The sequence below is a fragment of the Drosophila simulans genome, chromosome X, assembly GCF_016746395.2.
Source record: "Drosophila simulans strain w501 chromosome X, Prin_Dsim_3.1, whole genome shotgun sequence".
In the NCBI taxonomy this organism is placed as follows: domain Eukaryota; kingdom Metazoa; phylum Arthropoda; class Insecta; order Diptera; family Drosophilidae; genus Drosophila; species Drosophila simulans.
In genome coordinates, this window is record NC_052525.2 from 10,099,151 (window position 1) to 10,114,984 (window position 15,834).

The 15,834-nt window shown below is 38.7% G+C and overlaps 1 protein-coding gene across 4 annotated transcripts in view; it reads right to left on the bottom strand.

Moving 5' to 3' along the window:
* LOC6740063 (protein sprint) overlaps positions 1-15,834 on the bottom strand; it is an 87,625-nt gene that overhangs the window by 47,642 nt on the left and 24,149 nt on the right. For 2 of the 4 annotated variants that reach the window (XM_016180833.3, XM_016180837.3), the window contains exon 1: positions 1,251-1,403. The exons of 1 other annotated variant lie outside the window; for it this stretch is intronic. Coding sequence is in view for 1 of the 3 variants with exons in the window: in XM_016180838.3 (XP_016038800.1) it covers positions 8,377-8,429 (53 nt within the window). In the remaining 2 variants the exon portion in view is untranslated. Of the gene's footprint in view, positions 1-1,250; positions 1,404-8,376; positions 8,546-15,834 lie in introns of those variants that run through there. One more of the 4 variants, XM_016180838.3, reaches the window with a different exon arrangement.

Here is a 15,834-nt window from a genome sequence, read left to right on the forward strand (position 1 = left end):
CAGCACATGCTAGCAATTCTTCTGCCCATTCTTTTGCGCAGCCCTTCTTTCTTTCATGTTCCTTTGGGGAAAACTCAAGTGTCAGCACATTTGTTGTTAAATTGATTGTCGATCGTCTCGAATGACATTAATGACGAAGAAGAGCTAAAAAGGATTGGGGAAAAGCGAGTGGGGAAAACTAAAGTGCAGCCAGAGGAAATTATGATTTCCACAAGCTATTTTCGGACCCCACACTCCGCATATGAATATGAAGATAGGGTATTTTTAGTTCGAACAAAATAACTCAGAAAACTTGGGAGTTATCGAGGAATATGGATGAAAGCACTCTTCCTTAATCAATAAATGTAAACAGGTGTTTATATATAATAATCATATACCATATTTCTTGAAAGATAAGCAAATACAATCTATGCACATGAATTACTATATATACAATTTACATTGATAAATGGTAGAACTTGGTTTTTATGGATTTTTTTAATAGATTTAAGAGCTTGGGGCTATAACCAATCCCCAAAGTCATAAACTAAAATCGTAATATACCGGACTTTTTTTTGGTTAATGCAAAATACCATATTAGGCAATACCAAAAACATAAATTGCGAATACTTTTTTGCTCATTTTTGTTAGCTCTGCAGGTGATAAACGCGATAATTCCGAAGAATCTGGGACTGAGTCAGAAAGAGACGGCAAAAAATGTGGCGAGAACGAGAGGGCAACATGAGTCACCCACGAAGATCAATGTGCGACATAGATTTAAATTTAACTGCAGGCCTTGCAAAATCAAAACCGAACTCAAAATGCGATGAAAACTCGTTCCAAACTGTAAAAATTTTTAGCTTTATTTGCATTTATAGCGAATAGCGAACCCATGTGCAAAAGCTAAAAGTAAGGAAAAACAATAAACGAGACCGAGACAAAAACAAACAAAAGTGCCTGTAAAAATACAAAGAAGAAGAAGCAGAAAAAAAGCGGCAGCAATATTTTTTGTTTTCGGTTTTCCTCTTTGTTTTCTTGTTCTCTGTTATTCTTTGATTATTTGGGTTTGCATTGCGAAGAATTAAAATAAATAAATGAGACACACGCACACAAGCACACGCACGCACACGAACAAAAAAAACGGTAAGGCATACAAAATAATCGCAAATGTTTTAATGCTTTTTTTTTATCAATTTATTTGGCACTCGAATGTTGGTTAATTACACGCACACACACAATTAGCATTGAGAAAAAAAATGCCGCGCACTTACAAAACAAAATTCGCAATTCGAAATTATTCGCGTGTGAAAATGGCAAACAACATTGTCGGCGTTTCTTATTCGATTTTCGAGCAGCCGCGACTACGAACCGTGCTCATCGGGCATTCCAACCAGAATGAGCAGACAACAGTAGTTTGCCAACGGGCGCACGAAGAGCGCCGAAAGAGCCGACGAGAGCGAACGAAGAGCGCCAGTGAGAGAGATTGTTTTTGCTGCCCACTCACACACACACGCATACGCGGGCTTATGCTCCGCTCACGCACACGCACACGAATACAAAGGCCGCTGGTAAGTTGCGCAAATCGCAAATGTTTTGTTTTTCTTTTCGCTCTCTCCCCCTCTTTTACGTCTTCCTCTTCTGTTGTTGCCGCTGCGATCGAAATCACGAAAAACCGCCATAAAAGCGTTTGCATTGTTTTTGGTCAACTGCATTGCAGACCGCGGCATCCACACAGCCACAAAAATTAACAACATCCACTATGCACTACACAGAGAAAGAAACGGAGCCAGTCGTCTGCACTTCCGAAGAACTTGAAATATTTTACAACAAATTAATTCATTCCAAACTCGTAATACAACATATTTAATATGGCTCAAACTAGCGTTATGTATAAAATAAGTACATATAATTTCTTCCAGTGCAACACGTCAAATACCGAAAATGAACGCAGGCGACCGACTATTTAAAGACGCCTTATAAACGCATCTAGCAAATCGAGAAGGCCAAGAAACGGAGGCGTTTGCGTGCGGAGGCGTGGCAGTGGGCGGTGGAGAAAATCTGGGCGAGGTCTCGAATGCGGTAACTTTACCATTTCCCTCCGCATGTTATTAAAATCGCAATTGCAAACTCGAATTTCATTCGAATATAAACATATAAGTGAAGAGAAATAACATGAAACATTTATGCAAAGGTTTATCTACCAATTGAATGGTCATGAATTAAATAGTTAAAAAATAACTTCATAATGATAAGCACTTTTTACCCACTGTAATATAAGAGATTGTGAGAGGGGAGAGAGCGGCGATCGTGTACATGAACACACACACACACACACTTATCTTGAACGTGGGAGAGCCCTTCGCTCAAATCGTCAAAACTGCGCCAAAGTTTTGTATTATTTTTATTGCTTTTGTTGCCCTCTTATTTTCAGTTGTGTTATGCGCCTTGTTTTCTTTGTTGTTTGGGCTGTTCTTTTACATTTCTTACACTCATACTCGTGGCAAGAAGCAGAGCGGATGATGATCGACCAGCTGTTGCGGCCAAAGCTTTTCGTTTTGTTTTTGTTTTCCCAACTGAAGCAGAAACCGGCTCCAATAAGACAAAACTGGGAGGGGCATTCCAGAAGGAATGCTGCTTTTACTTCCCATTTCCATTTCCATTTGACCAAGCTGACAAATTGGCTACGACATTCCAGAGTGACAGAGACAGGGAGCGGGTGACAGAGACAGACAAAGCGACAAATAAATCAAAATTAATGCCATACAATTATTAATTAATGTAATGAATGTGCTATTTGCTTAGACAGATGTTGCCAACAGCCGAAAAAGTGGGGGAATGGGCAGAGAAGGAGGGTCGCACAATGGGTCCTACTTAAATTATGATTTCTTGACCATTTCGCCTTAATTACACATGCAAAGCCAGGCTCCATCGCATGTGGGAGCAGGAGAGCGAGAAATTGCAGCAGTGCGAATGAGACAGCATATGGCGCTCAAATTGCAGTTACCGTTACAGTTAACAGGGCTTAAGAGAGAAGCACAGTCGACACTCGAAAATCGAAGGAAATCCATAAGAGATGTACTTAGGGCCAACAGTTAAGTAAAAAAATAAATAAAATATTTTTTTTGACTCTTGTAAATGATGATGATGATACCTAAACACCTTGTAAAAATATGTATGCTTTAGAAAGAAAACTACACACTTGTTGTACACCTTATAAGCCAAAATGATATTATTTTCTAAAATTGTCTTTAACCAATTAGGAACACATAAAGCATAACTACTGTGCCCTTTATTGGGCGACTCCTGTAGATGATTTCGCCCATTCCAAGAACACCGACCATTTACAACATAAATTGAAAAACTATTGTCAGCCCCACGCGGTTCACGCGACCCAAGGCCGGCATTATCACATGCGATAAATATTTATATGGAAATGTAATGACTGTCGGCCCCCCCAAATTCACCCCACCCGCTGTCCCCCCTCGGAAAAACCCCTCCTCCAGCCACAAAATGGCTCGGCCTTCGTCGCGCAATTAATGTCACCACATCCTTTGGGCCTTATTAATGTCCTTGGACGGCCGCTCAGACTGTGTGCGTGGTTTTAGGGGTTGGCCATTAATGCCCACCCCCCACCCCCCTTCAGTCCCCTTCACCCCACACACCCCCGCCCCTGCGGCCGGTGAAAACAATTAATTTGCCTATAATGCAATTTATATCGGTTCGCTCTCCGTTTTCAGATTGGGATACACAGGAAAAAATGTCAACCTTGTTAAGAAAACTAAAACTTTCAAAGCCTCAATAATAAAACAATAATTATAGAACGAGTAAAGAAAATGTTTAATGGGAAAATTGTTGCATAATTATAATTATGCTTACCAAATGAACTTTCACTACTATTTCGCACTGTGTAGGCCACTATCCATCGCCTTTTATCCCTTATGGCCATCCAGAACTCCAGCAAACACCATTCTTTAGACTTTAGCCACATAATGTGCATATTTTTGGCTTGCCTGCGTTTTTGGTATTCCTGGCAAAATGATTAATTATTTAAAACAACAACGAGCAGCGTTGTTTAAGAACAATTCGCGCGGCACAAAGATATTCTAATGGCACACAAAATAGTTACAATGGATGAAGGATTAGTGGAAGGGGGATGATTGTGGTTTTCGAATTTTTGAGATTCCAAAGCACAAGATTTACAATTTCCATCTGATTTACTAGTTTTAAATGTCTGAAATTTTGAAAAGGTGTCCAAAAGTATGCTATATTATACATCAATTGCAATAAGTCCACAGAAGCATAGATGTCTAATTTTCAATTGCATTTTTGAACCTAAAGTCTAAAGTCTAGTGATTTCCAAAGCACCACAGATAGGAATAAATCATCTTTCCAAGAACCAATTATAGCTCGCTGTAACCAGATAAGATATTAATGATTTGAAATCAAATTAAATGCGGATGCAGCTGGCTGGGCAAAGTTCACATCTGCACTTGCCTCTGCACTGCTTTTTCTGACATAATTGGGCAGTTCACCGATGATGACATGAGCCACCAAGCTGGAAAAGCGGGAAAATCGGGAAAAGCCCGCATGGAGCTGCCAGACACAGAGGAGACCACCTCGCCCCGAGCAAACATATTGTAAACAAACTGTCAAATCGGAGACACGAAACGAGAAATGTTTGGAAAGCGACGAAGGGAGCACAATGAAACAGATATATATATATATAGATATATATCGCGGGGGCGGAGAAAATCTTGTGGAAAATCTCGAAGCAAATCCAAAAATCCGACTGCAGTTGTCGTGCAAGTTGATGTGTGCAACATGGTGTGTTTCGAAACTGCAAGACATTTGCCAAGCGGATTTCGATGCAACAAGGGAAGGGGCATGGAAGTGCATATCTCGCCTTGTTGCACACCGATGAAGTATTATGGGCCACACAATCCACTTATAATTTAAGTTCTCAACTAATAAGATATTTAGATAGATGCCTGAATAACTTGCTTTAAATTTATATAAGTATTTTATTTGTTAATTTGTTACCTTTGTTTAAACTTAGATTCACATACTAGATGTACTCATTTAAACGCCAAATGGACAACTTACCTGTAAGAAAAGAAGAAAGAGAGCATAAATAAAATAATCATGAATAAATGTTATTTAATATGAATACTTAAGCTACTTTTGAGTCGTAGGAGAAATTCAATATAAAATGGCAAAGAAGTGGGGTAATTATATTACCAATTTGCTGTTTCAATTGAAAACATCTATTGAAACAAAAGTATCTAAAGCAACAAGAATTTGCAAATTAATTAAAAACTGCTTGCTGTTTCCTATTTTTTTTTGGCTGGAAAATGTCCAAAAATTGTTTTGAGGAGATCCCGGAGCCCATTGATGGGGTCAAGTTATTGGCAGGGTCGAGATCCCAGACCGCCAACCCAAAGGACTTGCCATTTTAAAATTTTTACGACTTTCGATGCGAAGCAAGTGCGGAAAAGTGAAAAAATGTGCCAATGGGAATGGTTGGGGCCACTGTAGTCCTGTAATTAAGTAATGCCCTTGCTGCTGCCACGCCCCCAATGCCATCTGACCCCGATGAGCGCCCACTTTACGGCATGAAAAACACAAACAGAAAGTATCTTAACAGCATTTGAAGTTGAAGGAGCCGAGGTCCTGCGGTGGACAGAAGTTATATCCGTGTTTACTGTCTGCTGACCCCCAGGAGAAAATTCGTAACGGGGATCAGGGGTCAGGGGTCGGAGGTTAGCAGAGCACACTGGCACACGCATCGAACTATTGCTCCCCCAGGATAAATTAATAAATTTCGCAGTGAAAGTTGCCACAAAAACAAGGGGAGCAAATGATATACCGCACAAAAGTACTTCATTCATTTGTGGCGATTTTTTTTTATATTCAACCGTTTTTTTTTTCCAAAATATTAAAAATATTGTTAAAATTACGCAAGTTTATATAAATCCGTTTAAGTGCTGATCGAAACAGTCGTCGTTTTGGCTATATAACTATTTTTATGTAGGATATGGCTAAAAGAAACCATTGGTATATATCGACTTTTGGCCAAAAAGTAGTTTTGCGGATTTTCCTTTCAAATAAAATCCGTTTTTTGGCCATAACATTGGAAATAATGATCGAAATCTTGAATGCCATATCTCGTTGAGTTTGTAAGAAAATTTCGGAACGATTGGCATTTACACCAAAAAATCGTAATTTTTCTAATTTTTTTGCCATTTTTAATGATGTTACCCCTTATAAAAAATAAGAAAATGCGACCCAAAAAAAATTTTTTTAATTCCATCAAAAAGGAACATGAATCGTTGGATGTGATAAAAAGCTTTTTAAAACAACTATACTCTTTGTTATAGGTCGATTTTTAGCCAAGTTATGATGAGCGAACTCATAAAATATATCATATTTTTGGTCCCAAATGTTTAGCAGATGGAAAACCGAAACAATTTAAAATATTATTTCCACTAGCATTTAAGATGATGATGATGTTGAAGTGGCCTTTGCCGATGATGAAGACAAGATTATATGGCATCTGGCCATATGCAACATTGTAAAATTTATGTGAACTGGTATGTACGTGCGGTCCATAAATGGCAAATGCATCTTACAGATTGCAAATGGAAAATAAAATCGCACACATCGCAAAAAAAAAAACTGCCAACTTTCTCTTTATTTGGAAGAATTTGCAGATGTCAGCGATGAATGGAGTTCCAGAGGATGTACATAACTTTAAATTACTTCAAATCTGTAAGTTTTAAAAAAAAAGTGTGGGTTCTATTTAGATTTTTAAGCTTCTCTTCCTTTGCCGCTCATTTTTTGTAGTCATCAGTAGTTAACCCTTTCATTAGCAAGTTTATATCCTTTTATGGCCAAGTTCATCATCCCCTTTTCATCGCAATAAACACGCATGGCAAAAACATTTGAATGATGCCACTTTCAGACTCCTTAAAACCGCCAACCATCCCCACGTTTTGGCCTTTTTTTAGGAACTTGAGATTCGCACCCTTTCCCCACAACAAAAAATTCCCACAACATGAAAACGAAAGCAATAAAATTAGGGCCAATACCATTTTTGGCTCTTCACACCATGCAAAATGCAAAAAAAAAAAAATAATAAAAAAAAAATAAACGCTTGGCGAAAACTTTTAGAGAGAGTGAGAAAATGGAAAAGTGAGCAAAAGTTTTCCCCCTTTTTTTTTTTGATGGCTTGATATTTCAGATATGGCAAATTAGCAGGGCACTCCCCTCGACTTCACTTCACTTCACTCTTCTTCTGCGCCATTTAATCAACAAAAACACTTTTTATTGTGAAAAATTATGACATTGTTGTTGCCTTAATGTTGGCCATTCCATTTTCCGCTGGTTGTTGCTAATGTCAAAAGTGTTATTGTTATGCAGACAATTATAGCATGCGATAAAAATGCTTAGGAAAAGCGGTCCGGCTAAAGGATGAAAATGAAAGGGGGTGCTGGAAATAATGAGAGTTTTGCAAATGAGAAAATATGTTTATTAGGGTTGCCACCACTCGGTCAGGATAAAAGCGCGGCACTTTTGGGGTCGCAGTGGCTGGGGGAAAACTGCGAAAAATTGTGGAAAACTTAACAGCCAGCAGCTGGGATCGTTCTGGTCATCAGCATTGTTTATTTATTACGGCCCGTTCAAAAAAAAAAAAAAAAAAAAAAACAGCTGCAAACTTGAGTAAACAAACTTCGGGCGGAGAAAGTGAGATCACTTGAGACAAATCAGGGATGGCATCCATCTCAAATGTATCTGACATTGATTGCCCATGACAAATGTGAAAACTTGGGGGCAACTCTTTGATGATCGTTTTGGCTAAACAATTGCTATTTTACTCGCAAGTTACAGCAATTAAAGCTTAAAATTATAATCAGTTATAATTAAATAATTATTACAATTAACGGGTATCTTTTCATGCGTATAAAGTTGACCATTTTCCATTGAATTATGGCATTAAATCATTAATATTAGATACTTATAGCTCCATTTAACAGCAATTTACTAGTTAACTAGCACTAGTACTAACTAGTTACTATAACCTTAAGAAGTTTATATATATCCTTAGAGTTACGTTTTAGGGGTTTGTATTGTATGGGGTCATATCTCCGTTGTTAGGGAACAGCAATTTGCCAAAAGTTGGAGGGGAATGCGCTTATGGGGATGGGGCGTGAGTGGGGGTGCATCATTGTCAGACTTATGAGCATGGCGGTTCCCCCATCCCATCCCCCCATCGCCGTCGTCGCCTGACCCATATTTATTTTTGGCACTTTGGTATTTCACATTTGATATGGGCGGCTGCCCGCCAAAATAGAAGTGCATACGAGTGCATGCTACTCCCCATGCTGCTGCTACACTTACCGAAATGGAAAGAACTTTTCCAGTATTTGTCTGCCCAGGCTGGTCGTTGTCATGTTTTCCCGACTTTTCCGCTTTAGTTTGCTTTTCCTTTTTGATTTTTTTTGTTTTTTGTTTTTTGGTGCAGCAGGAAATGTGGTGCAACAAAGACGGCTACGGCAACGGCGACGACGGCATTAACAACAACTGCGCACTGGGCAATTGAAATACGCTTTAATTAAACTAATCAGAAGATATATACACCATATATAGACGCGCGATACTGAGCAGACGCCCACACACACAGGGAGTCGTTCGTTTAAAAGATCTTGCGGTTGGGCTGCCTCGAAAAAAAAAAGAAAACAAACCGAATATACAAGTCGGCAAACTGATCGCTATATGTATATTTTTATATATATTATATTTTCATGGGATCGTTTCACTTTGGGGCCGCGGCAACAACGCACATTCACAAATTATTATTGCAAAACTGAACAGAAACAAAAAGATGCAACTTAGTTAAGCACTTTTCCATACGCGACGCGGTCTTCATTTTGATTCATCGGAGATTGATGCTTACTATATCATTTATTTTACTTGTCTTAATGAAATGCATAAACTGTGACTAAGTTTGCTATTATCAGGAACTGGAATTCAGCCGGGAAACCTCAAGAAACTCTTAGACTTTAGTAAACCTTAAAGCATATAAAAATTATAATATATGATCTAGGGTTATTATCCATGTTCGAAACTATCGGCTACTCTACTACTTCTTCTATGACATACTTATGCCCCAAAATCAAACTCTGCTTTAAACGTGAATCATTTTCACTGCACTGATTTAAAGTAAGGACTTCCAGTCACTTCGTTTGATGATGAGCTTTTTTAAAGATATGTATATCCATTTGGAGCAATCCAGAAGCCAAGATCTGTCATTTGTCAGTGGCTGGTTAAAGTCTGCCGATCGTTTGGCGTGTGATTAATGAAGAATCCGAACCGATTCTGCAGAATTGCCCCGTCTAAAGACCCACAATTTAGTCTTCATATCTGCATGGCGATCAGATCTTTCGCTTTTCTTTTTTTTTTTTTCTTCTCTCAATTTGATCTTGTACTTAGGGGGCTAAGATGCCAATGACCCAGCCACAATGGCAATAAAGAAATTGTACAAAAAAGGCGGAGAAGAAAATTACATAAATTGCAATTTAATTTGCCTCGTTTGTTACCATTGCTGTTTTTGTTTTCATTTGTTTTGTTTCTTTTACGCTTCGCTGTGTCGTTTGTCAAAAAATAAAAGTGTTTTTTGTTTTGCTTTTTGTTATTACAGTCATTATGGTTTTTTTCTTTACTTTGTTTTTCCTTTTTTTTTTTTTTTGTTTGTTAGTCAGCTCAGTTTACCGTTAACCGTTAGCCAGATTACAGCACACAGTCACAATCGCAATATCGCACTCAGAAGAGCGTAAAACAATCACACGCGGAGAAAAGGTGACCCCGAATTGGGTGACTTCAAGATCCATTTGGCTAACACGTCCTTGCCGCACTGTTACTCGATCCAACTGGATATAACTTATGATTTTTGCACCTTTTGGGTAACTAACTTTCGCAAACTATCACCCCTAGCAACAATAAACAAAAATGAGTTCTAAGAGGGGTTGTAAGTATTGATTTTAACATATATAGATAATGCAGAACAACGTTTATAATGAGTATTTTAAACAAATAATAATTAATTAATAATTAATTAATTAATATGAACATTGAGCTACTTGAATGTGAAATTCCAGTCCCTCATTGATATTGGATTGCATCCAAATGATCCTAGTATGAATTTTATTTATAAATATTTTAAAGGATTGAGAGCGCACTTCAATGAAACATGAATTAGTTAAATCTTTGTATTAAAACAAGTCAAAGAAGATGACATTTTTCTTTCAGTGTATTCTTATGATTTTTGCATTTCAAAAAATCAGCAAGCGATTTGGAGAATTTCAAGCGAATCGCGTCGTGAGTCACATGGGATCTGCGCTTGTTTGTGGATTATTGTTGGGTCAGGTAGTAGGCTTCCCAGGGGCAATGGTCACACCTCTGCGGATTGATCGCGATCGGAGATTTTCGGGCACTCCAACAACTCCGACGACTCTCTTCTGCCCCCTCCGAGGAGCAGGAGAAACTGAGAAGAAAGAGCGTAGACGACGCTAACGTAGACCGTGCAGATGCGGCGCGCGTTCGCATCGAAAGTTTTCTTGTGACTGGCTGGCTGTTTCGGTTTGGGGCTACTGCGGTGCGGCTACAGCGACTTGGGGCATCGGCTGCGGGCCGCATGAGGCACTGTGGTGTCAGATCGCCCCGCAGCGCGCACAACTGGCGACTGATATAAATAGAAGTGCCGTCGGGAGATCCACAGGCAATACGATCGAGATGAGGCTTCACGGACAGAGGAAAACTCCAAAGACTCCAAAAAATACATTGTTTCGATATTTATGTATTCATAAAAAATCTGAAATTTCAGGAAAACTTTAAACACATTTACCGCACCGAACCCACTGTGCATATTTAAAAGTTTTAAAAAAATGATCAACATTTTGGCCTGCTATCTTGCAATTGTTTGCAACCACTGTGCGATTTTTCCAGAAAAAAGAGAGCGCAGTTGGCCAGGAAATGGAAATCGATCGAGACGCTCTCTTGCTTTCTGGCTTTCTTTCTCTTCTGCTCTCCTGGAACTCTCAGTTCAATCAACTTCAATTAAATCGATGAGCGACAATCATCGGCGAATGCAAATTAATTAGGCAACTTGGTTGCCGCCTGCCACTTTCTTCCTCTTCTCGGCTGACTGATTTGCGGCTGGAAAAAATCCAATCCAATTGAGCTAAACTATTTCAGAGCTTTCAGCCAGCTTGACCGGCTTTTCTTGATGTCGCTGGCGATTTTCCCTGGATTCGCGTTTTTTTCCTCTTCTACTCCGGTGCGTCTGGTTTTTCCACTGTCCATTGGCCTTTTCTCAGTGGTTTCTTTTCCTTATTTTTTTTTTTTTCTGTGGCATATGCGGAAGTGTGTGAAAGAGAAAGCGCATAATCCAATAAAAGAGTGGAAAATAGATGAGCGGTGGGTGGGGCAAAGTGGGTGGTGGTGGGCCACAAGTAACAAGTGCAACCGCAAATGTTTCAATGTAAAATTGTGGCAAGTGTAAAACATAGTTGCGGTGTGTAAAAGGTGTAAAAAGAAAGGATTGAATATCATTTTAAATATTAAAAACCAAATTGAATTCATTTCATCTGGTTGTATTAGGCAGTCTTCAATTCTGCGAAGAATTCATCACTTCACTTTCGTGTTTCTCCCTTTTCCGGCGACTTGCACATTGCACCGTTTATGGAAAAACCTTTGCGAGTTTTCGCTAGTTTTTTCCATTTCAAGTGATGTGTTGTTAGTAGCGTCAACTGGCCATATAAAAGTGATAGACATATTAACCCACTAGTCCACATTGCTGCCAAATTCAGACAGCGTCAGACAAAGTAGCAATTTTCAGCTCAGTTGCGTGCCGCTTGTTGTTGTTGTCTGTGTGGGTGGAAAAGTGGGTGGAAAATTGGGTGGAAGTGGGCGGAAATGGGCGGGGTGCTGGGCGGTGGGCGGGTCGGTAGTGAAGCATGTATGCCAGACACGCGAATGCGATAAAAATTAACGGCGACGCCGCAAATTTAGTGGATCCATTTCAATCTATCCCATGGACCTTTCTTAAAATTTGCTATCTGCATTTTACTATGTGCACTTCGCTAATGGAATGAAAATTATGTCTGGTGTTTTTTTTTCATGAATTCAAGTTTATTAAGTTAAAAAACAATCGATTTAAGTTAACTCATACTAGCTTAACTATGTTAGATTGATTAGAAATAAAATGTTTAGTCCTACATTAAAATAATCTAGTAGCTTAGTTACCCAAAATAAAAATTTCCCTGAATTAAAGTGAAAGTTATAGGAAGTACGACTCCAACGACACCTTCGAATTTTCCTTTTTTCCACTCCTGTTTATTTACGATTTTCCGCACTCGACAGTGTAAACCGCAAACGAAGGAAAAAAATGATAACAAATTGAGTTGGCGGCGGCAAAAACGAGATGAAGGAAAAGAGCGCTTTATGACTTTGGCTAACTTTGGCTACGTGCATTGGAAAAACAAACTGAAAAGTCGAGAAAGGCGGAAAAACTGTTGCATGCTTTTAGGCCGGAAATTATATGCACGATGTGACCATTAGTCAAGATGTCGGTGTGGAATGGGATATATCCCACTATATATATATGTACGTGTTCGAAGATCTGAACTTTATAGTCTTCGTGTTTTTCTGGGTTTTTGGTGTTTGAATTTTGCGTTCGAATTGCAAAGAAAATTTAAGAATAAAGTAAGTTGCCAATGATTATAAAATTATAATAAAATTGATAAAATAATAACAATATTTGTCTGATTTATACCACGAAGTCTATCTTTTGGATAGCTGTAATCAACTGATACTGTGGTATATGCGCTTATAAAAAAACGTTTCCCATCTCTATTTTATGTTTTCTATCCTGATATATTTATGTGTTTCAAATTCGTGCACCTGTATTTCCAGGGCATTAATTTGCCTTGCCTACTTAATTTTTGATGGGCGTATAGTGTGCATGCGTGATAAATGGCTTTTATCTTTTTAAAGCACTCCACTGCACGGCTTTTCCAGCGACAAAAGTGGCAATGATGAAAATGGGAAAAATTGTGCGTGCCAAAGGAATAAAATATATCCAATGTTGGTGTTTTTTTGCGCTCTTGTTGTTTTCAGCGGGGCAGCATCTGGCGTCTGCTTGCCTCTCATCCTTTTCCTCGACCTTGCCATCCGACCCCCCCCCCCCAAAATCCCCCCTTTTTCCGCCCAATCACACCCCATTTTGGCCGCGACGAGATGACGTCCTTTGTTGCCGCGTTATGAGCAAGTTAATTATGGTGTCTGATATTTTACCCGACGCTCTTTTCTTCGCGATTTTCCTTGCTGTTAGCCATTAGTTGCAGGATTTTGTCGCAAGGATTCTATAAACTTATTTAGTCCTTATATGTCGGAAATTCTGTTTAGGCAATAGAATATCTAGAGAAATACCAGAAGCACAAATATTCAAATATATAAATAAATTCTAATTATTATATTCCTAGAGTAACAGCATTCTACATATTGTATCACAAGAAAATCCAGCAAGAATTTGCATATTTATTCGCTTTCAAACTGATTTTGACGTTTTTCATGAAGAGTTTGGGTAAGTGAGCTTAAAAATTAGGCTGCTGGTGCAGGACATTAATATATTAAAAAAAAGGTTAGCAGGTTTTGCTGCGGAAATCGTGGCAGGACTAAATTTATTAGTATAGGTTGTGAATATGTGTACTGCTACAAAATCGATATCTTAGTTTGGTTTGCCATCTACAGCAGGTGTAGCCAATATATGTGGCTAGCAAACTGAAACTATTCGCCCCCCGATTTCCCATTTTCCCAGACGCCAAAAGCCATGAGTCACACACACAAGTTGAATGAAGCTGTGGAAAACTTTTGCCAGCCCGTTCGCTTATGAAAGGACTTACAGTCGGTCGAATTTCCTGTAGTTTTTCGGTGGTGCCACCGTTCGCTTGCTTTCGTCATTAATATTTAAGTATCGTCGATTCAATCGATCCACATAAAATGAGCTAAATAGCAAAAGTTGGGCTAAAATGTGTGAGCTTGACGGACAGAGAGTCACGGCCAAAGAGACGGCATCAAGTCAAATTGAAGTTGAATTTCCCCAGCGCTCTTTCGTTTAATTAGCGAAAAGTAATTACTTAATTAGCTTGTGTGTGTCTCCATTTAAGCAGCTTAACTTTGATGGTCCAAAAAGCGCATTTAAGGTTGATTAGTTTTACGGCAAAAGATTCGTTGCCCCGCATCTAATCTCTGATAGAATTGGTGTGGGAAAAATCGTGCCAACCGCAGGCAAATCAAAACTTCCATCAGCAATTTAATTGACCAGTAGCTCCACCCCTTCCACCGTCTTCAGTTCGATTTTTCCCCACCTATTCATTTTCCACCCCACTTGCTCACACACACATAAATAAATATGTACATGGATGTATAAAACATTATGGGCGAATAAAAATATTGTGTTGCCTACTTTCAGGCCATGTTTTTTATGCCCCTTGTGGTGCGATTCAAATACATGCAGATACATTTGCAGATACATGTACTACCTTTCAGAAAAATACACTTGCCATGAAATATGAACTTCGAAAAGCTAGATACCCTAAAAAAAATACCATATGTGACAATTCAATAATAAATGGATCACAAATGGATCTTGAAACTTTTTTAAAATAAGTTATAAGTGATCGTACTAAATAGTATCTTTTATTAGATAATTTCGAATTCGGTATAAGGTATTTGAACTTCCAGATGATATTGCAAATACCCTCTAGCTAGAGTATCGAAATATATGCAGGGGTATAAATATATTTTTGCATACTTTCGGTTGCTGGCATAAAACTCAACTTTGTGTCATAAACACCACTGAAATGGAGCGCCGCAACACCTGCGACTGCTAAAACGCCGGCGGGCCACAACAAATCAAAAACACGACTACCCAAAGTGGGCAAAAGTGGGTGAAGGTGGGTGTTTGGAGATGTTTGGAGTTATGTCTAGTGAATAAATAAAAGCAATAAGCAGACAGCAGGCGACTGAAAACAGGAGACAGCAGTCAGACGACAGCAGACGGCATCGTAAGTAGGTAAGCAGCGCTACTAAAAAACAGTTACGCCCTCAGATTTATCTGGTTTAGTGTTAAAATTTAACGCATAGATGGGGAAAAAGTCCAAGCGGAAAGAAGCAACCAAATGCTCTTTAGAAATATATGATATTAGCATAAGAACTTGGTAAAATGGATATGGAGCTTAATTTAGAGAATAATCATTTTATAAAATCTAGTTGTGAAAATATTAATATCTTTTGAATTTATTTTATTTCTATATAGTTTTAAATCGCAAAAAAAGAATGGTAAAAGGAAAGAACATTAATACCTAACATCGAATTTAATCATTAGCTTAAGGCTGTATTTATTTATATTTAATATTAACTATTTCTATTTAACAGCATAATTAAGTTGTGTTCCTTCAAGCACCACACATTTAAAACATATAGCGGGGGGTAAAAAGAAAATGGGCTGAGTGGATTACAAGTTTGCAACAAGCTAAAGAAGCTTTTCACCATGAAAAGTACGGACTTAGATCTATGTACTTTTTATGTCCTGCGTCTCCGTGGGTGGAAAATTTGAGCATTGGGGAGCCGGTCAGGTGGGAAATGCTAAAAAACAACAGTTGAAATTCCCATGGTGCAAACTTTATTCTATTACGACTGGCAAAGAACAAGAGTTTGGGAAAACTGCTGGTGTGGGGCTTTCGCCCCCCTCCACGCGAAAAACCGAAACAAGAACAGCGAAAGCGAATAATTGAAAGT